General features: G+C 43.3%; 1 protein-coding gene across 1 annotated transcript in view; it reads left to right on the plus strand.

Annotated features, from left to right (window-relative positions):
• The window catches only part of LOC122790731 (ubiquitin carboxyl-terminal hydrolase CYLD-like), an 855,039-nt gene that overhangs the window by 164,612 nt on the left and 668,028 nt on the right, over positions 1-22,399 (plus strand). Inside the window, exon 3 of the mRNA XM_044058312.1 lies at positions 7,409-7,723. Coding sequence (XP_043914247.1) covers positions 7,409-7,723 — 315 coding nt within the window. The remainder of the gene's footprint in view (positions 1-7,408; positions 7,724-22,399) is intronic.

The following is a 22,399-nucleotide window of genomic DNA, read 5'->3' on the forward strand; positions in this document are numbered from 1 at the left end:
AAATTGCAGAAGATACCTCAGATTTCTTGCAGGATCAGAGCATTATCAATTCTTAGCATTGCCCTTTGGCTTATCTACTGCACCCAGAGTGTTCACGAAATGCCTGGCATCAGTAATCGCTCACTGCAGGCTTCAGGGAATCCAAATTTATCCATACCTGGACGACTGCCTGATACAAGCGGACAACAAAAACAAGCTAACAGAACACTTACAAAGAGTCATTTGCTTACTACAGGCCCTGGGATACACAGTCAATATATCAAAGTCAAGACTGATACCATCCCAAACAATAACTTTCTTAGGGGCAGAATTGGACACAGTCAAACAGATGGCATTCCTAACTGCAGAAAAACAAGAACAACTTCCTCTCTACTTCTTGGCATTAACAAAGCAGAGCAAACTAACAGCAAGGAAAGTACTGCAGGCCTTGGGCTTCATGGCATCCTGCATAATCCTGGTCCCCCATGCCAGACTACATATGAGAAAGCTACAGTGGTACCTAAAGAATTTATGGTCTCAACACAGGCACAGCTTAGAAACCGAAATACCACTAATTCCATGCCTGAAACAAGAGTTCCTATGGTGGGCTCAGACATGCCAGTCAAACCCAGGTTTGCCCTTCCACAGGATTCAACCAAGCCAAACCATCACAACGGACGCCTCAGACCTCGGTTGGGGGCCCACATGCTGGACAAGTGCATACAAGGCTTATGGACTCCAGAGCAGCTGCACCTGCACATAAATCAAAAAGAAATGCTGGCAGTACAACTAGCAATCCAGAATTTCAGACCATTCCTCCAAGAAGGGCAGTTGATGATAAGGACAGACAACACCACAGTCATGTGGTACATCAACAAACAGGGAGGCACTCATTCATACCCTCTATGCCGAATGGCCCTGGACCTATGGAATATGGCTCTGAGTTACAACATTCAGTTACAAGCAATTTTTGTACCGGGAAAAGAAAACATCCTAGCAGACACATTAAGCAGAACTACCTCGGATGCTCACGAATGGATGCTACACCCGGACATCTTCAAGGCCATCACAAAGAAATGGGGATTGCCACAAATAGATCTATTCGCATCCCCACTCAATCACCAGCTCAAGAAATTTTGCACAAGGACATACCACCCACTTGCTTGGAAGGTGGACTCTCTATCCTTCAGTTGGAAAAGCCTGACAGCATATGCATTCCCACCTCTTCCTTTGATGCACAAGGTGCTATTGAAAATCAAAGAGGAACGTCCAAGGATCATTCTGATAGCTCCAGACTGGCCAAGACAACATTGGTACCCATTACTAAGGAGCATGTCCCAGGAGAGAATGTGGACACTGCCCCTGATTCCCTTGATGTTAACTCAGAGCGACTACAACATCCTGCATCCAAACCTAAAAACTCTGCAACTGACTGCCTGGAACATTACATAAGAGCAGCTAATCCAGATTTATCCCAAAGGGTTAAAGACATTATCCTAGAGGCCCGCAGGCCCTCAACAAGAAGGAACTATGCAGGAAAATGGAAAAGGTTTCTCATTTGGAGTACCGAGAGGGGCAAAGATGTGTCAAAGGTAGACATTGCCAACATCCTGGAGTATTTGGCAGAGCTATTCCATACAGGCCTGTCCTATTCCTCCATCAAAATACATGCATCAGCTATTTCTGCAGAATACAGCTTCGATCCACCTGTCTTTTCACATCCTCTACTCAGGCAGTTTCTGAGAGGAATTAAGAATGTAAAACCTCCTAGGAAACCACCATTGCCAGCATGGGACTTGAACTTTGTACTAGAAAAATTGACGCTTCCCCCTTTCGAACCAGCAGCAACAGCAGATCTTCAACACCTATCCTGGAAAACTGCTTTCCTGCTGGCAATTACCTCAGCAAGAAGGGTTTCAGAACTACAGGCTTTAATGGCAGTACAACCCTTCCTAATCTTCCATCAAGATAGAGTATCCATGAGAACTAATCCTACATTTATGCCTAAGGTGGTATCCAGAGTGTCTTTAAACCAGGCAATCCACCTTCCTACCTTCTTTCCCAATCCACAGAACAGGGGGGAAAGACTGCTGCATACCTTGGATGTACATAGACAGTTACGCTACTACCTGGACAGAACCAAGGGCAATAGAAAAACTGACCAGCTTCTGGTAGCATATGCAACAGGAAGGGAAGGAAAAGCAATTTCCAAACAGACAATCTCCAAGTGGATAGGAAATTGCATTAGATTCTGTTACTCCTACCATGGAAAGTAAATTCCACAGAACATAAGGCCTCATTCTACAAGGGCTACAGCCACTACCACAGCTTTCTTACGAGGAGTGGCTACCAAGGACATTATAGAGGCTGCTACTTGGACCTCCGTGCATACATTTGCCAAGCATTATAACTTACCTTTATACTCTAGATCCCGAGCAGGGTTTGCCACTGCTGTCTTGCAAGGGATCCTAACTACACCATAATTTCTTCTTCCTCCTCCCCTAGTTTAGCTATGGTATTCTACCCATTTGTAAGGACTGCAGATGCATCCTTGAAGGACATAGTACAGTTTTGTACCTACCATAAATGTAGATGTCCGAACAGGATAGCATCTGCAGTCAGGATTACCCACCCTCCTTCCCCTCTGTGGTACTCCTAGGGTATTTGCCCACCAAATAGCTAGCTGGGGGGGGGATCTCTTATGGTGTATTTGTTTGTATATATGTACATACATGATAATTTTATGTGTTTGCCTTCTACTATTTGGAAACATTGGCATTTATCCAAAAAATTAGCTATCCAAGAGGGCAACTGGCATCTGGGGCAAGAAACCCTGAGGAAAATGGCGTCGGCTGATGCCTTTATACCCGAAGAACTGCAGCTATGACGTCGGGTGAAGTGCGACACCAGCCGAGGCCAGACCCAGACTTTGGAATCCGGCCGACCGAACGGCTGCCTGACGACAGGACAACCCATTTGTAAAGACTGCAGATGCTATCCTGTTCGGACATCTACATTTATGGTAGGTACAAAACTGTACTTTTCTTATCTTAATATGCCATAACCCTGTTTTTTTTCTCCCACTTCATATTGCAATTGAGGTTTGTAATATAGTAATTTACTTTTTCTAGACTGGCCAAAGTTTCTCTAAATATTAAGTCATAGTCATATAAGCTCTATATTTTTAACCAGTGTTGTCACATTAAGGCTGATTTGTTGTAACTAACTGTAGATGCTTTGTGATATTTTTTAAGATTCTAAAATTGTTATTCTCATATTGCTTTTTGTAGTATTTTGGAACTTTTACCCCAGGCTGCCTCTGAAAATGGGCACCTATCAAGTTAGACTTTCCCAGTAATAGTTTGTCAGTAAGTAAATACGTCAGAGTACATCATTAAATGTACTAATAAAACTGGTTAAACAAGGCACTGAGTAATAGTAACATTATATTTACAGCTGTAAAAGGACTACTTAAATCTGTGTCAGACATATCTGACAGTTGATGTGAAGTGTGACAGAAAAACAGATACCAGTTGGTAAACTTAATGTCTACCTCAGTGCAGGAGAAATGTGACCAAATGTTTGTGAATGACTATACTATAACTTTGTGTCAAAGGTAGTAAAAGAAGAGGGAATATACAGCAGATCTGGTAAGATGTTTACAACAGGTTGTGCAAATGCAGTCCTGTGCATTTACAAGGTGCCAGGGGATTCATATCAAAGGAAAGAACAGTATCTTCTCTCCCATGACTCAGAGTGATAAAGTCCGAATTGTGACCCAGACAACTTGTGTTCAACTGGAGGCATGGGAGCTTGGTGGGACCAGTGTGGGAGGATGGGAGGGAGCAGCATAAGGCCCCCCTATCCTAAGGGGAGAAAGTTATGGCCCACAACCTGGGTAACACTCAGTGGGAGGAGCTGTGGTTAGTGCAGCCCACAGAGTCTGGGCCAAAAGGATGTGCTGCTATAGCTTAAACTCCTAGGTCAAGAAAGCTGTAGTGCTTCTCTGCCATAGACTGTCAAACCTAGTATGCCTTGCCAAAGAGAATTTGGACCTCCTGGGGCCCATAGTGACTCTGACGCCTTTCTGGATGATGGCCTAATGATTGGCTGTCATGTTACACAGAAAGAAATGGGTGTATGATACCTGTTACCCCCTTGAGGAGATAAAGGGCTCATTGATTGTGAGTGGTCACTGGTGGCCAGCAGGTGAGGGGTTGCAAAAAAAAAAAAAAAAAAAACAGGACAGTAATACCTCTGATTCATAGAGGGAGTCATTCTGTGCATGTGCAGAACAGTGTACCCAGATAGCATAGCAGTGAATGGAAGGTAGGCCTCCATATCCAGGGATTTTAATAAGATAAAGCTATGCACTTGAGTAAATGAAAGACTAGGTTTAAGGATGGATACAAAGACTGAAGTTAAACTATCTGCAAGCAGAAAATACGCCATTACATCAAGTACAGCTGCATATATTTGGCAGTAATGAGGTAGTTGTGTAAAGACCCAAGGTAAATCTGAAACACAGGCTTTCATGTTTTTTTAGTAAGTCAGTATATGTAGCAGCAAGGTAACCTAGGACAACCATATCATAATTAAATGAAAAAATATGCCATCTTCCCATGCCAAACAAATTAAACAACAAAGAAACCTTCTGTAGTGGTGCATTTAGGGAGTTGAAGCAGATGTTTTACATTGTCTTAGCAGTGATTCGCAAAATATGTCTTCAGGAGGAAAAAGGAGATGAGATGTAAACAAAATATAGTTAACAACAAAACATCCCTTAGTAGCAGTGCTTTCTGGAAGTTGCTGCAGGTACTTGACACTTTCTTGGGGGGGGGGGGGGCTAGGTCATGGAGTGTGTTCTGCTCAAAGGAGGAATGAAGTAAACCTGTGCAAGGAAGGGCATGTGATTGCCTTGTCGGTGACTTAAGGGGCTAATTTATGGCCTTTTATACACACATATAGTGATTCACAGACACTTCAATGTCATAGTTTGGCTTATTACGTTTCACTTGTTTTCCACTAAAGGTGGTTATGCAACTTCCTATGATGAGGAAAGCAGCATATGTTTAAAATATGACTTGGCATAGTTTAAATTTATATCTAAATTAAAAATTATTTATGCATCTTGAATAGGAAAGATGTCACTTTTCATATCCCCCTGAGTCTTAGACTTTTATGTGGCGAAGTACATTACATGAATTTATTTGTGTATTTGTCTTTATATCTGGAATCATAAACTAAGTGCATTGTATAGCTAATAGTCATGACATTTTCTGAGAAATGTACTAATTTGAAAAGGTTTCAGAGATATGGTCTTATTGCTGAACCAGAAGTTGAGAGGTATGCTGATGACCTTCCCAGAAAATTTCATTGGAATATATTAAATCATTTTGGAGTTGTAGGCATTTGTATATAGGGAGTAAAATGGCAAAAGAAAAAAAAAAACAATGGTCAGTAGTTTTAAGATTTTAGTGTGGTAGAAATACAGTTCAAACATTATTTTACCTAACCTGAATGTGGCCATTCGGCCTTTACCAATGCTTACACTTTTTTTACGGCCACCATACCTTTAACCTACTCCCTGTTTGTGCTTTGTTGTTGTACTTGATGAGTCCCACCCCCCCCCCTTATTTCTGATATAAAAGTCTATAATATAATTTAGCATTTTGTGTGTTAGGCCTAACATTAGTATGGTGTTTGTTTCATTAGTGTTTTGATGATGACAGAGTGCATGCTTCAGTTTTTTGTTTTGTGAATTTGAGCAGCTTGGAGGCAGTTTTGCACAGCGTTTTTTTTAAATTTCAATGCCTTCTGCTAATTTTGGTATCCTGATATACTGTGCATGTGTCAGTGTTACTCATGTAATGCCAAAAGTTACACTGCACTGTGATTTGGAAAAAATATATAGGTTAAGATGTAGAGAATACAGAGTTTTCAGGCAGCAATGCCTAACTTCAGACACCACTAATTGCTTGTGGTTAAAGGCTTGCTAATTAACATTGTCCAATTTTATTACCTATTTTTATTAATAAAAGAAAACCCTTAATTTGCTGCAGACAAGAAAAAGCAAAAGAACATCTTTGCACATACCCTTATTAATAAATTGATAATGCCGCCTCCTCCTCTAAATACACAAATTCTTGCTTGTCTGATTTTTGAAGTAAATTTTAATATGTATAATAAAATATTTGCTTAATGAGATGCATATTTCAGAAACACACAGCTCACTAAGAGTAATGTTTAAGATTTACAAAAATGTCACATTTTGCCATACCAGCCAACATATCGTAGCATTTGGATATTTTTAACTTGTATTTTTGGTCTTTTCCTAATGATATTTGTGGTTTTCTAGCAAATCCTGGAGGATTGAAGTCACTTTATAATGATAGTTTCAGACTTCCTTTTCAGATTATCCTTCAAAAATGCATTCTAATGCAAAACTGGTTATTCTGGCAACTTAAGTCTGTATATGATTTGGAATCTTTGCCTACCCATTATTTTTTGGCTTTGTGCCAAGAGTTTGAGGTGTGTGCCAGACAATGATTATTAATTCACATTTATCACATAAAATCAGAAGGCTTGGTGTTGCACCTAATCTGTAATCTTTTGAGGTAACTGTCTTGCATTTTAAGTTGAGAAATAAGGTACGTTACATTGGTGTCTAGTTCTTCAAAATGTGCAGTAGGTGTGTTTAGTTCCTCCAGTTCTTTCACTGAAGATTCTGATTCACTTACTACTTTTAAGCAGGTTTTGGAATGCTTCACTTCACTTTTGGTTTTACTATGGCAGCTTTGCCCCCCATTTTGATTGGCTGTACTTAACATGTGTAGCATAGACAGGTTAGTACATTTCATAGTGCGTGTCTCTTTAATTTAAATATTTTGTAAGGTGAGCACGGAGTGATGTGAAAAAGCTTATTTTCTGCTTTGGAACTTTTGTCCTCACAAAAACAAAGCATGTATTCACCATTTTAATAATATTGCACTTAGTTCAGTCTTCTAGGGAAAATATGTGTTATTAACTGATGTTCTGATTACAATCCCCAAATTAATTCTGAATATGTAGTTTGGTTCTTGTCTGAATATAGCATCTGCAAAATTCCCAGTTTCTCCTAACATGTTTTTCACTATGTATTTTCAACATTTTGTATCTTCATAATTGGTGCATAATTGTAGTTTACTGAACAGTGGTGTTGTGTGTAGCAAGTGTGTGCAGACCTCTCCATGTATGCATTTGTGTGCATGTGCTCTGAAAGTAACTGCATACTGTTTTTAGAATGCATGTAGTTAAAAAAAAAAATCTTCCAGACAAAAGCTTCTTATTAGGAGAATGTACATTTAAAATGCTTTATTTCAGTGCATTTTTGTAATGGAGTATGATGCATAGTTTGCAGGCTTATTTGTATGTGTTCGTTCCCTTTTAGACTGCAGGTAAAGGTTTTACTGATGGCTCTTTTAAAGGGCAGAAATTCTTCTCCTGTAAAGAAAATGGCGGTGTTTTTGTTCCTGCAAGTCGTCTAGAACCTGCTGAGGAGACCATAGCCACAGAATGGGACAACAGACTACATAACAAAGAATGCCTGCAAGCACGCACGCCCAGCAGCAGTTCTGTAGAGCCACTGGAAGTGGGGAGCAGAGTTTACGTTGACATTGCTGGAGACCAGTTGTTTGGCAGGGTAACCTTTTACGGGTACTTACCAGAGAAGGAAGAGAATGGAATTTATGTTGGCATTCATTTGGTGAGCATTTTTAAGTAACCATTGTGGATTGCATTTGCAAAAAAACTAATGTTGAAATCTTTTGAAACTGAGCATTCTGGGAGGTTTCAGTACAAGATATGGCGATCAGTACTGTCTTTGTTCAGAAAGTGATATTTTATTCACTGGTGAGGGCTTGTATATTGTTCTAATAGCAGGTGTATGCTGACATTATCAAGTGGCAAGAAAAAATAATATACAGTTAGGTGATATTTCTAGGTGGATAAAGTACATTATGTCTTACACTCAATTAATTATTCCATAGTGTATTTTCCTCCCCTCAAAATTATACTTATGTTGAGATAGATATATATAATATATATATATATATATATATGTATATGTACAGTGTTCTTAGCCTGTTTAGCTTCCTCACTGCATCCCATGTTTGATGTGTATGAAATATTATGATTCTTTCCTTAGGATTCGTCACCATGACCCTTACATAGTCCAAGTCATCACATTGTAAGACTTTTAGCCAAGGGAAACCTCACAGATCTATGTGTTTGTGGAAATTGATGTCCTTCCATATCACTGTTGCAGTATTCTACAGGTAAGGGATTTCCTGCCAAGGATAGCCCAATGTCCGGCCAGTATACCTAAGCATTCAGCTCTTACAGGCACCGTACATCACAATATATGCTCCCAGCACAAGATGTAGGGCATAAAGGTGATGGCCATATGCAAGCACTCAGAACTTCTTTGCCTCCAGTTTGAATGCCTTTATCATATATTGGCCTGAAAGCCCTTCTGCTGGTCTGATTACCAAGCTGTTCTTCAGACAGGTGCCCTGTTGGGGTTTCTTCTCCTGATTACCAAGCTGTTCTTCAGACAGGTGCCCTGTTGGGGTTTCTTCTCCTGATTACCAAGCTGTTCTTCAGACAGGTGCTCTGTTGGGGTTTCTTCTCCTCTTATTTTACTTTTGCATGGCATTGTGCCCTTGTCATCCAGAAATGTAAAATGTCTGGGTTTTTTTGTTTGTTTTTTTTTTTTTTTTTTGCTCGCGTACGTCCCACCATCCTATACAGTGTCCTATCTGCCAGGCATTTGTGCCTAAGACCCTACTTAGTTACCGCTCCTTGTCCATATATCTTGAGAGTCGATGACTTAAGCAGTTGGCTCAGGGTGCTTCTGGTAGCATCCTCCTGTTCCAAGGACCAGCCATCTGCCAAGAAGAAGGCCGAAAAAGTTAAGCCCAAACAGACGTCTCTCTACAGGCTAGTGAAAGCCCTGAGGACCATCTGGTGCTAGCTTTGGATTCCTCTGCTGTGACCCTTTCAGAGGCCAATATGACTCAGATGTCCTCGGAGGTTTTCCCAACATCCGCATCTGATATTGAAGGGGAACCTCAACTGATAACATCCAAGGGACCAAGGGGGATTCCTCAAATTCAAGTAAGGGAGGAAATTCCTACCACTATTGTTTAGTCGCATCAAAGTTCTGACCCTTTTGGGGGGTTTTCAGGTGGATGTCCCACAGAACCCCCCCCCAGAAAACTGAGAATATTTCCCCAGTTGTTAATGATCCCCAGCATGAATGGCAGGATTTCACTCTGGGTTTGTTTAATGCTTAAATGACCTTGAAGCCTCCTCAAGGGTTGTCTGTCCCTGCTCCTCCCTGGTCTTCCACTCCTATTAAGAGGCCTAGGGAACTGGTTTCCTTAGATGAGGGGTTGAATTCTGGGGAAGAATCCCCGGCTTACTCTTCTCAAATTCCTTCCCCAGCTACGGTTTGGAAGAAGAGGGTTTCTTCAGTCCACATTCTCCCTTGGAAGAGTTGTCATTTGGGGATACTATTGTCTGCATGATGGATTCTTAAGTGAGACTGTTCCCAGGTCTTTGACATTCAAAAGAGGTATTATGAGCTCCTACAAATGGAGTTTCCCAAACCATCAGCCTGTCCCTCCTGTTCTGACTGTCTTCTTGGATACCTTTTCTGCAACCTCTGTAGCTCTTGACTCTCAGCCTCCTGTGCCAGAGAGGCCTCATAGGTTCTATAAGGTGCCTGAGGACTGCAAATTTCTTTAAAAGTGGTCTTCTGCTAGTCCTTGAGTGGTATCCATTTCTTCTGACAAACCCTCTAAGTTGTTGCTATCTGTTAAGCTTCTCCTTTCTGATGAGGATGATAAAGCTATGGAAAGATGGGGAAGAAAGTTTATATTGCTGCCACCATGTCCTTTAGGGGCATTAGCTGTTAGACTCACATGACCAGGTATGTTTTGGCCCTCTTTTCCCAAGCTTCTAAAATGCTATTTGACTTCCCTGATTTTAAAAGGATGGCTTCTGCCCTGTCCTTGTTAGCGTCCACTTCTCAAATTGCACGTCACTCAAAATGCAGCTATTTAGTAGCTGATGTCTCTTCAAGGGCTGCTGCCTTTGGTTCAGCGATGAAGTGTTATTCCTGACTGCATCTTCAGGTTTTGCTCGACAATATCAAGGCCAAGCATTTTGGATACTCTTCTGGATAACAGCAGTCTTCTTGGGACTGTTGCTGCTGGCTTACTTAAGTCTCTCTCCCTTATTCCCAAGTTTCAGAGGTACTATCTTTACAAGTCTGCCGTTGTTCATGGATAGACTTGGCTCCCCCAAGGGTAAGAAAGAGTTCTAGATGTGTTCCTTCTGCTAAGTCTGTTCAGATTCCTTCCTCCCAGAAACATTCTTTTCAGGATAAGCCTGACTGTATTTGAAGTCTGGCTTTTCTCAGCTAGGTCCCCTGGTTTCTCTGGCTCTCCTTGTCTCTTCCAAATTGGCATCAAATCACCTCAGGTTCTGTCAGTTACCCATCAGGGATATTTCATGATTGGCAAGTCCCTTCCTCCCTTTTTAAGCATTTCTCAACCTCCTCAAGCACAGCTTCCTAATTTCCCAGAGGTTCTGCAATCTCTTTTAAATTGGGGTACAGTTCACCCTGTTCCTCTCTTCCATGTGGGGAAGAGGTTTTACTTAAGGATGTTTTTGCTTCGCTAGAAGGAGGGTACATGGAGAATAGTTCTGGATATTTCCTTGCTCAACACATTTCTGAAGATCCCACCTTTTCATATATTATCCCTTCAGACATCGTTTCCTGTTTTGCTTTCCCCGGCCTTTCTGGTGTCTCTGGATCTCAAGGATGCATGCCCTTCACATTCTCGTTCATCCTCTTTTCAGGAAATGTTTGTTTCTCCGTCTCTTTCCTTCCTTTTTCAGTTCTCTGCTTTTGCATTTTGCCCTTTGCCCTCTCTATTGCCCCAAGGGTATTCAGGAAATACATTGCTGCTGTCATTGCTTTTTGCAGGCTTCGAGGTATACACATTTTTCCCTGTCTAGGCAATCTGCTTATTCAAGCCTCTTCTCCTAGCAGTCTGCTGTAGGATCTTCAGTTTACCACCTGTCCTCCAGAGGTTAGTCCTCATGCCTTCTCGGGATCATATTTTCCGTGAATGCAAGCTTCAGACCATTCCTATGCATGGCATCTCTTCCTGCCTCCGAGGCTCTGTCTCTGACGGCCTTTTTCCAGTCTTCTCTTCCACTGTCGTCTGTCACAGCCAGAGAATTTCTCCGGGTCTTGGGATTTAGTTTCCACTATTCCCATGCTTCGTCTAGCCAAGCTCCACATGAGGAAGAATTCAGTGGTACCTCGTATCAATGTGGCTTCAGCTTTGCTACCCCCTGGAGTTCCATTTTCTTTCTTTTTTTTTTTTCTTGTCTCAAGCTCAAGCTTCACTGGTGGATTCATCACCTCCCTCTCAATTCAGGGTTTCCTTTTCAGGCTCCATTTCCCATTCAGGAGCTTTTCACAGCCACCTCAGACGGGGGTAAGGTTCCTCTTGTTGCTCCCTAAAGGTCTTCAGCCGCCTTATCAAAGGTTGGGTCATTTCAGTATTAAAGAGATGAGAGCACTGCTTTTGTCTCTACAAGTTTTTGATTACCTCTTTCATCCCAGGCCCCTCATAGTTTTCACTGACAATACCACAGTGATGTAGTATGTCAGTAAGCAGGGGGGTCACAAGACTGCTGTGCAGACTGGCTCTTCAGGTCTGGGATCTAGCAGTCTAGTATCAAGTGACTCTTCAAGCAGTTTACATTCTTGCAGAACACATGAGCAGGTCCAGAACACACGCTCATGAATGGGTGCTTCACAGAGATGTGTTCCTAGACATTGTCTATTGGTGGGGTATTCTCCGGGTAGATCTCTTTGCCTCCCCTCTGAACGGACAACTTCATCTATTCTGATGTTCTTCGTGTTTCACTGTTGCAGTCATCACATTTTGGTGATCTGCCTGCAGGTAGCCCTCAGCCAGCCTGAATGCCAGAGTCTTGGGATTTCTGCGTCAGATGCTGTTGCTTCTTACATGATGTCAGGTCTTCAGGGGTATAAAACATGCAGCCAATGCCATTACATCAGTCTTTCTTGCCATGCGGTGCCCAAAGCAGAAACAATTCGCAAGTGCCAGTCGGCAGACTCTTGAAATTTTTGTTTTCGAGTTTCATACCTGAAGTCTTCTAAAAGATAAGTACCCCGTTGGGGATCCTTTTTTTCTTGCTCTAACCGATGTCAGAAAAAATTAATAATCGTCTTGCCTGTGGAAAGCAAATACCTCATAGAGATTTTCATTCTTACTGCGTCACCTGTTTAGGCCCAGACCACGATGTCCCTCGCTGTTGGTTTTGTGCTTTGTTCAACGCCCAAACTATTCGTCGTCGGGCAATTTTTGTAGCCAAATACTTTTGCTCTCGATCTCCGTACTCTGAAATGGCTTCATTAAGCCATCCAACTACCGATCTTCTGAAAAACTATAAGGATAAAGACAGAGACAGTCTGCATAGGTCCAAACCTGCCGATGACGCTTCCATTAAGCTAGTCATCAGTCCGCCGGTACTCAATGAGGTGCTTTCGCAGCCCCTGATACCCGCTTCTACAAATTCGCAAGCCTCTACTGAGACCCATTCAGAGTCCGGTATGCCGCGAGATGCTTCTTCGACTATGGAACCTGCAGATGTCTCTACCTCGGATGGGTCCGGAGCCACTGTGCAGGCACAGGCTTCTGAGGGTGTATTCAGGCCTACCGATTTTCATATTAAACCGACGACTTCATTTCAAGCTAAAAATACAGAATTTCGCAGGCCTAAAGTTCACACTGTGCCTAGGAAACAGACTACCAAAGTGCATTCTCAGGCCCACATGCCTCAAAAACAAATGATTAGAATAGCTGAAGACCCTATTACCTTAATTAGGGGAAGCCAGCCTTCCCCCTCAGAGACCTAGAACTGATTTTCCTTCTGATTCTTCTGATCAGGAATCTGATATCTCTGTTCCTTCTGACTACCAGGACATACCCTTATCTACCTTTGAGGATTTTGACGCAGAGGATTCCCATTCCCTCTGCTTCCCCTCCAGAAGTTTTTTCTTTTGTTGAAACCCTGCATACCCTTAGGGAGCATTTCCACTGGGAAAGCCAGGACTACTCTCAGTACAAAAAGAGAGACTGGGAATTTTTAGACCTGCCTCAGCACAGGCCTCTAGCCTACCCTCCTGTTGTGAAGATTGTAGATGATGTTTTCTTGGAATCTAGCCTTCTCCAGATACTTTGCCTCCAGCTCACAGGAAACCTGACAGGTACTGTACAGTACCTGACTCTCACAAATTCCTTTTCAAGTATCCTACTGCAGATCCAGAGACCATTTCCCAAGGACCAAAAGGCATTAAGGCTACTACTGCCAAGAATCCTACCCATTCTGACAGGGATTCTAGGGCTTTAGACAGATGGGATACGAAGGTATACACCTCTGCTACTCTGGCCATTAGGGCTTTAAATTGCCAGTTTCATATGTTAAAGTATCAGCAGCATATTATGGGGCTAATGTTGATTCCTGACTGTGCACAACACAGAGATTTACAAGATTTAATGCATTCTGCTGACCAAGTTGGTAAATATACTTTGCAGTGTGGTTTTGATGCTTTAGAAGCATCTTGCAGGGCTGCTGCCACTGGGTCTGTTCTCAGAAGGCATGATTGGCTTAAGGAACAAAACCTGCCAGATCATGTCAAAGCAAAATTACTGGATGCACCCTTAAACCAAGAGCGCCTATTTGGCAATTAAACAGAAGTCCTCAAAAGGATGGAGGAGAAAGCTAAATCTGTGCAAACTGTTAAATATTTCTTACAAATACATCCACTTAGATTCAGTAGGCATCTGCCTTCAAAGAACTGGTCCTTTCTAGTCCCTTCCAGGCCTTCTCAGTCCAAACCCAGGGGCAGCAAACCACCAAGACTTGAGTCTCGGGTTATGCACAGATCTAAGGAGTAGGATGCTCCCGCATCCAAAACATTTACCCCTATGGTAAAATTGCACAATGACTTATCCTTAACTCCTCTAAGCTTTGCAAAAGTCCTTGCTCCTTTAGGAGGAAAACTTGCCCTGCATGCAAAAAACTGGGAATTCATTACCCAAGACAAATGTTTTTTAAACATTGTTTCCCTGGGATATAGATTCTACTTCCACTCACTCCCAACCCTAAGTGGATGGCCAGATCTCCCCCCAAACCAGTGCGCAGAGGCCAAAAAGTAAGTACTTTCCCTCCTCAGCATCAAGGCTATTCAACCTGTCCCAGCAGAACAAAGGAGACAAGGCTTTTATTCAAGATTTTTCCTGGTTCCCAGAAAAGAAAACTCCTGGCATCCTATCCTAGATCTGTCTATTCTCAACACCTTACTGGTGATTCCAAAATTCAGAATGCTAACTCTCCAACAGCTGCTTCCTATGTTAGCGAAGGATGCCTGGCTGGCAACCCTAGACTAAAAATGAGCTTACCTGCCCACCCTGCGCATCTCCATAAGGGAATCTTGCAGGAAATGCCTATGCTTCAGGGCAAGCTCTATGCACTATCAGTTCTCTGCACTTCCCTTTGGATTATCTACTGCGCCCAGGGTATTTACAAAATGCCTAGCTCCAGCCATTGCATTTTGCAGGCAGAGAAGTATTCAGATTTACCAATACTTGGATGATTGCCTGATTCAGGAGGAAAGTCAGGACTAGCTATTACAGCGCCTGGTATTTGTAAAGACACTTCTAACTTCACTGGGGTACACCATCAATGAAAAGAAATCGCACCTGGTGCCCTGCCAACACATTGTATTCCTGGGAGCAATCTTGAACACAACTTCCCAGATGGCATTCCTCACTCCAGAGAAACAAATTTATTTGACAACCTACTTCAGCCTACTGGCCACAAAAACCCAGCTATCTGCAAGGAAAATACTGCAAGCTCTGAGGTTCATGGCCTCTTGCATTCTACTAATTCCATATGCAAGACTGCATATGACAAAACTTCATTGGTACCTAAAAAGTCTCTGGTGTCAACATTCTCAGGACCTGGAAACAGTGATTCCTATCATTCATCGTCTAAGAGCAGAGTTTCTTTGGTGGGCAGAGGCCTGCAACCACAACAAGGGACTCCCTTTCACGTCTACCCCCTGCCACCCAAACCCTAATGACAGATGCATCAGACTATGCATGGTGGGCTCACATGGCAGGGCAGTGTAGTCAAGGCAAATGAAACCCATTACAGATGCACCTGCATATCAATCAAAAATAAATGTTAGCGGTACAGAATGCTCTGACAGCCTTCAAAGGCCTTATTCTTCCAGGACAACTGTTGGTAAAGACAGACACTACAGTCATGTGGTACATAAACAAGCAGGGGAAAACCCATTCCTACCCACTCTGCAGACTAGCCATGGCTCTGTGAAACACAGCCTTGAGCAGCCAAGTGCACCTACAAGCTCAATTCCTGTCAGGCAAACTAAATTCACTGGCAGATGACTTAAGCAGAAATCTCCTGGACCCACATGAATAGAAACTGAACCCAAAATATTCAAGCTCTTGAGGAACAGATGGGGACACCAGAGGTGGATCTGTTTGCTTCCCCCAGACCACGATGTCCCCCATTGCTGGTTCTGTGCCGTCTTTAATGTGAGAACCATTTGCCGTAGAGCTCTTTTTATAGACTGTTATTTTTGTGTTCCGTCTTCACATTCCGATATGGTGTCCATCAGCCAATAATCTGTGGACATTCCAAAAAAAACATAGAGATAAAGATAGAGACAGACCACACAAGGCTAAGCCTTCCGATGGTGCTACCGCTAAGCAGGTAGTCAGTTCTCTGGAATTCAGTGAGGTGCTTTTGCAGCCCCTGATGCCCAATTCACTATCTACGCAGGCCTCTACCGAGACCCTTTTGGAGTCCGGTATGCAGCAGAAATCTTCGTCTTCCGAGCCTTTGGCCATCTCTGCCTTGGTTGGGTCCGGAGCTGCTATGCAGGCACCAGTTTCTGAGGAGGCCTTTCGCACTACTGAATCTAGACAAAAAACAACATCTTCTCTTCTGACTACCATTTCTTTCAGACCAACGGATTCTCTCAGGCCTAGAAGCCAGGCCACTCCTAGGAAATCTGCTTCTAGCCACCATCATGCTACTGCTACACCACCCCAAGCACAAATGCTAAAAATGGCGGAGGATCTCATTTCCCTTGCCCGGGTTAGTCAGCCCACAACTGCTAAAAGGAAAAGGCACCCTTCTTCAGAAGTTATGACAGAACAGGATTCTGAGGAATCTGACTGTTCAGTTTTTGAACAGCATCAGCATCCCTTAACTGCTTATGAGGATTCAGATGCAGAGGAATCCATCCCTTCTGCCTCCCATCCAGAGAACCTTTCCTTTGGGGAAGCCCTTCACTCCCTCAGGGAACATTTCCAGTGGGAATCCTAGGACTTCCCACAGTCTAAGAAAAGACTTAGAGTTTCAGGACCTTCCTCAGCACAGACCCCTGGCCACCCCCCCGAAAGTGGTGGATGATGTTTTCCATTAATCCAGCTTAGCCTGTGACACCCTCCCTCCCGCTCCCAGTAAACTTGACGGGTACTACAGAGTACCAGATTCTCACAAATACCTGCACAAAAATCCTGCTGCAGACCCAGAGGTCATTACATAGGGAACTAAAGGAGCTAATATTAGTTCTGCCAAAAGTCCACTTCTTTCTGAGAAGGACTCCAGAGCTCTGGACAGATGGGGTAAAAAAGTATACACCTCTGCAACCTTAGCTATCAGAGCACTCAATTGTCAGTTCCATATGTTAAAATATCAACAACACACTTTGGAACTATTAAAACAGAAAATTGATGCTTTTCCTGACTGTGCCAATCAGATTTACTGCACTCTGCTTGTCAAGTGGCCAAACACTCATTACAATGTGGATATGATGCCCTAGACGCCTCTAGCAGGGCAGCAGTGACATGATCTGTTATTAGGAGACATGCATGGCTGAAGGAACAACCTCTCCCTGATCATGTCAAGTCTAAATGTATTGATGTACCCCTAGATAAGGAGCGCTTGTTTGGGGGAAAAAGCAGATGATGTGCTTAAAAAGATGGAATGAAAAGCAAAATCTATGCAAACAGTAAAAGATTTCTTTCGGGTACAATCCCCCAGGTTCAGCAGGAACTTTCCCTCTAAACACTGGGCCTTCTCTGCACCTAGCAGACAGGACCAAGGTAAGACCCACAGGGACAGACCATCCAGGCCCCTATCCCAGGGCCAGCAGAGAAGCAAACAATGGACCAATTCCATCTTTAAGGCAGGGAGTTCCATGCCATATTCTATGGCAAACACTCACAATGACTCCCCCTCCTCCCTCTGCCCTCCCTTCACTCATCAAAAACTAGGAGGAAGGATCTCCCTCTTCAAAGACAATTTGCTTTCTGTAAGGACCAATGGGTCTTAAAGATCATTTTTCAGGGATACAAATTCTCTTTTGACGATCTCCCAATTCCAAGAGGGTACCCAGACGTGCCTCCAAATCAGTGGGCAGAGGCATTGAAACAGGTGCAAACTCTCATATCCCAGGGGGCAGTAGAACCTGTACCCTCAAATCAAACAGGCAAAGGATTTTATTCTAGACTATTCCTTTTTCCCAGTAAAGAGGACACTTGGTGCCCCATTTTAGATCTATCCATTGTGAACACCTCCCTGGTGGTCCCCAGATTCAAAATGCTAACTTTGTAGCAGCTGCTGCGTATGCTAACAAAAAATGCCTGGCTAGTGACCATAGACCTAAAAGATGCCAGCCTCTACATCCCCATCAGGGAATCCTGCTGGAAATTACTGAGCTTCAGAGCAGGCTCACAACACTTTCAGTTCTCTGTGCTGCCCTTTGGCTTGTCTACTGCACCCAGAGTATTCACCAAATGCTTGGCCCTGGCCATAGCATTCTACAGACAAAGAAATATACAGATTTACCCTTACCTGGACAACTGCCTCATTCAGGCACCTAGGGTTCACCATCAATGAGAAAAAATCAAAGCAAAACCCCACCAGAAAGATAATTTTCTTGTGAGGTCTGCTAGACACAGCATCCCAAATAGTCTTTCTATACCCAGAAAAGCAGAGCTTCCTGCCTCTCTACTTTACCCAGCTGGCTTCCAGAAGTCACCTCACCATGAGAAAGTTCCTGCACGCCCTGGGATACGTGGCATCTCGCATCCTTCTCATTCCTCTGGCCAGGCTTCACATGACAAAACTTCAGTGGTATCTAAAGAACCATTGGTGCCAACACTCTGTCCTTAGAAACCTCTGTCCCTTTGATCCCATGTATAAGGGCAGAGTTTCTCTGTTGGGCAGAGACCTGTACCAGGAACAAGGGTCTTCCCTTCATCCTCTGCCCTACTGGCCAGACCATCACCACTAACTCCTCATACATTGCTTGGGGCTCTACCCTAGCAGGCAGGTGCACCCAAGGTCTTTGGGATGCCCAGCAACTTAATTTGCACATCAATCAGAAAGAAATGATGGCATTACAAAAGGCTCTGACATCTTTAAAACTCTTCTCAGGCCAGGGGTTTGTATAAAAACAGCCAACACCATAGTAATGTGGTATATCAACAAACGGGGGGGACCCAATCTTACACCCTGTGCAGGTTGTCCATGAGCCTCTGGGTTACAGACACCTCCATGGGTCTACACGTAATTGCCAAATATGTACCAGGGGTCAGCAACACCCTGGTAGACCACCTAAGCAGAAACTTACCGGACCTCCATGAATGGCAGCTCAACAGAGAAATCTTTCTACAAATCACTCAGGAGTGGGGGAATCTGGAAGTGGATCTCTTTGCCTCGCACCTCAACCCCCAGCTGCAAAAGCTATTCCCATGATACTGATCAAAATAAGGGAGGAAAGACCAAAGGCCGTCCTCATTGCTCCAGATTGGCCCAGGCAGCATTGGTACCCCTTACTGCGTAGCCTGACCTTTCAGCCCCCCAAGCAGCTTCCCCTGATCTCAGACCTCTTGACCCAGGGGAGGGGGAAGATGCTGCATCCAGACTTAGACTCTCAATCTTTCAGCATGGCTTATACCTTAAAAGCTAACACGGAGTCCCTGTTAAGCAAACAGGTCCTAGACATCATCACAGAGGCCAGAAGGCCCAGCAGCAGAAAATCATACGCAGGAAAATGGAAAAGATTCTGCTCCTGGAGCCGGTCCAAAGGGGCCAGTACCTCCCATCCTTCCATCCGTCTTAGCTTGGATTACCTAGCCAAGTTGCTCAATAGTGCCCTCGCTTTCTCCTCTATTAAAATCCATGCATCAGTCATGTCTGCGCATTTTGATTCAGACCCACCCCTGTTCTCTCATCCTTTGATTAAGCAGTTCCTCAGAGCAGCTTCTAATATCAGACATCCCAGAAGGCCTCACATGCCGCCCTGGAACCTGAATTATGTTCTAGAAAAACTAACCTTACCTCCTTTCGAACCTGCTGCTTCTACATAATTGAAATACCTCTCCTGAAGAATGCCTTCCTACTAGCTCTCACCTCAGCCAGAAGAGTATCAGAGCTTCAAGCTCTCATGGCCATTGAGCCCTTCATCATTTCCATGCAGGCAGGGTCTCCCTGAGCACTAACCCCTCCTTTATGCCCAAGGTGGTATCTGATGTGACCCTCAACCAGGCCATACACCTGCCCACCTTCTTTTCCAACCCTCAAAACAAGGGGGAAAGAATTCTACACTTGCTGGACATGCACAGACAACTCGAATACTATCTGGACTGTACTAAACCTTTCAGAAAAACAGACCAACTACTTGTCAGCTTTGCCCCTGGGGCAGAGGGGAAGCCCATTTCCAAATGAACCATTTCCAAATGGATATCACACTGTATCCATTTTTTGCTACAGACTACATGGGAAACACCCCAAGTCTGTCCATACCCATTCCACTAGAACAGCCACCACGTCTACAGCCTTACTCAAATGAGTCCCCACCAGGGACATCTTGGAAGCTGCCACATGGACCTCCTTCCTCAGAGTCCGCACCAGGGACATCTTGGAAGCTGCCACATGGACCTCTATCCATACCTTTAGAAAGCATTACCACCTACCTCTTTTTTCTAAGCCCAGGGTAGGGTTTGCCTCTGCAGTTCTGCATGGCCTGCTGACCCATACCTAGGGCTCTAAGGTTTCCTTCCACCCCTCTCCTCAGCTTTGGGGATCCTCTCATAGGTAATGACTGTAACAGTGAAACATGAAGAACATAGTGCAGTTGTGTACACTTACCATAAATGTAATTCACTGTTGCAGTCCTGGTGTCCCTCCCTCCATCCCCCACATAGTACCTTCCCCTAGGGGGACGTAAGCTTCCTACGGTGGCGTTTGGCCATCAGGACCACTTTTCCTTATTTCCTTCTAGTTCGATGAGTTGGGGCAAGAAAAACCGATGTAATGAAGTCAGCTGACTTGCTTTATAGCACTAACGACCTGATGTCAGACTACAGGTGACTGCAGCCGACGCAAACAAACTTTGACTCTGATATTAAGGTTGGCCGAGGGCTTACCATAGCAGGGACAACCCACAGGTGATGATTGCAACAGTGAATACACTTGGGCAGCTACATTTATGGTAAGTGTACACAGCTGCACTTTCTTCACGTAAAGATCACTTATCAGCAATTTCTGATTGTCTGCCCTTGAATCCTCCTGTAGCCTCTAGGTTAGAGGTCAAGGAATTTAAGGCGCCCTTCATATCAAGCCTCCCACAAAGCCTATTCTGCTGTCTTGGGACCTCAGTTTTGCACTTGAAAAACTGACTTGGCTCCTTTTGAGTGTACTTCAGTTTTCTTAGAACATTTTACTTGGAAGACTGTTCTTCTGGCTCTTAATCTACAAAGAGAGTGTCTGAACTTAATGTTCTCATGGCTATTCCTGTCTTTAGTTTATTTCACAGACAGGGTGTCTCTTCGTACTAATCCTTCTTTTAAATCTAAAGTGGTCAGTCAGTTTTCATGCGGTTAGGAGCAGTCATTAGTGATATCTGTAAGTGGTTGAAGTAATGTAATTGTTTTCACTTGCGCTGTAGGTGATGGCAATGGAGGGATTTAGAACCCATAGTGCTTATATAAAGTACGTGATGGCAATGGAGGGATTTAGAAACCCATAGTGCTTATATAAAGTACGTGATGGCAATGGAGGGATTTAGAAACCCCCATATAGTGCTTATATAAAGTATGTGATGGCAGTGGAGGGATTTAGAACCCATAGTGCTTATATAAAGTACGTGGTGGCAATGGAGGGATTTAGAACCCCATAGTGCTTATATAAATACGTGATGGCAATGGAGGGATTTAGAAACCCCCATATAGTACTTGTATAAAGTATGTGATGGCAATGGAGGGATTTAGAACCCATAGTGCTTATATAAAGTACGTGATGGCAATGGAGAGATTTAGAAACCCCCATATAGTGCTTATATAAAGTACGTGATGGCAATGGAGGGATTTAGAACCCATAGTGCTTATATAAAGTACGTGATGGCAATGGAGGGATTTAGAAACCCATAGTGCTTATATAAAGTACGTGATGGCAATGGAGGGATTTAGAAACCCCCATATAGTGCTTATATAAAGTATGTGATGGCAGTGGAGGGATTTAGAACCCATAGTGCTTATATAAAGTACGTGGTGGCAATGGAGGGATTTAGAACCCCATAGTGCTTATATAAATACGTGATGGCAATGGAGGGATTTAGAAACCCCCATATAGTACTTATATAAAGTATGTGATGGCAATGGAGGGATTTAGAACCCATAGTGCTTATATAAAGTACGTGATGGCAGTGGAGAGATTTAGAAAAACCATAGTGCTTATATAAAGTATGTGATGGCAATGCAGGGATTTAGAACCCATAGTGCTTATATAAAGTACGTGATGGCAATGGAGAGATTTAGAAAAACCATAGTGCTTATATAAAGTACGTGATGGCAATGGAGGGATTTAGAAAAACCATAGTGCTTATATAAAGTAACGTGATGGCAATTAGAACCCATAGTGCTAATATAAAGTACGTGATGGCAATGGTTGGATTTAGAACCCCATAGTGCTTATATAAAGTACATGATTGTAATGGAGGGATTTAGAAATCCCCATATAGTGCTTATATAAAGTATGTGATGGCAATGGAGTGATTTAGAAGCCATAGTGCTTATATAAAGTACGTGATGTCAATGGAGGGATTTAGAACCCATATTGCTTATATAAAGTACGTGTTGGCAATGGAGGGATTTAAAACCCATAGTGCTTTATATAAAGTATGTGATGGCAATGGAGGGATTTAGAACCCATAGTGCTTATATAAAGT

Source organism: Protopterus annectens, chromosome 16.part0 (genome assembly GCF_019279795.1).
Source record: "Protopterus annectens isolate FY-2018-M chromosome 16.part0, PAN1.0, whole genome shotgun sequence".
Taxonomy (NCBI): Eukaryota; Metazoa; Chordata; order Ceratodontiformes; family Protopteridae; genus Protopterus; species Protopterus annectens.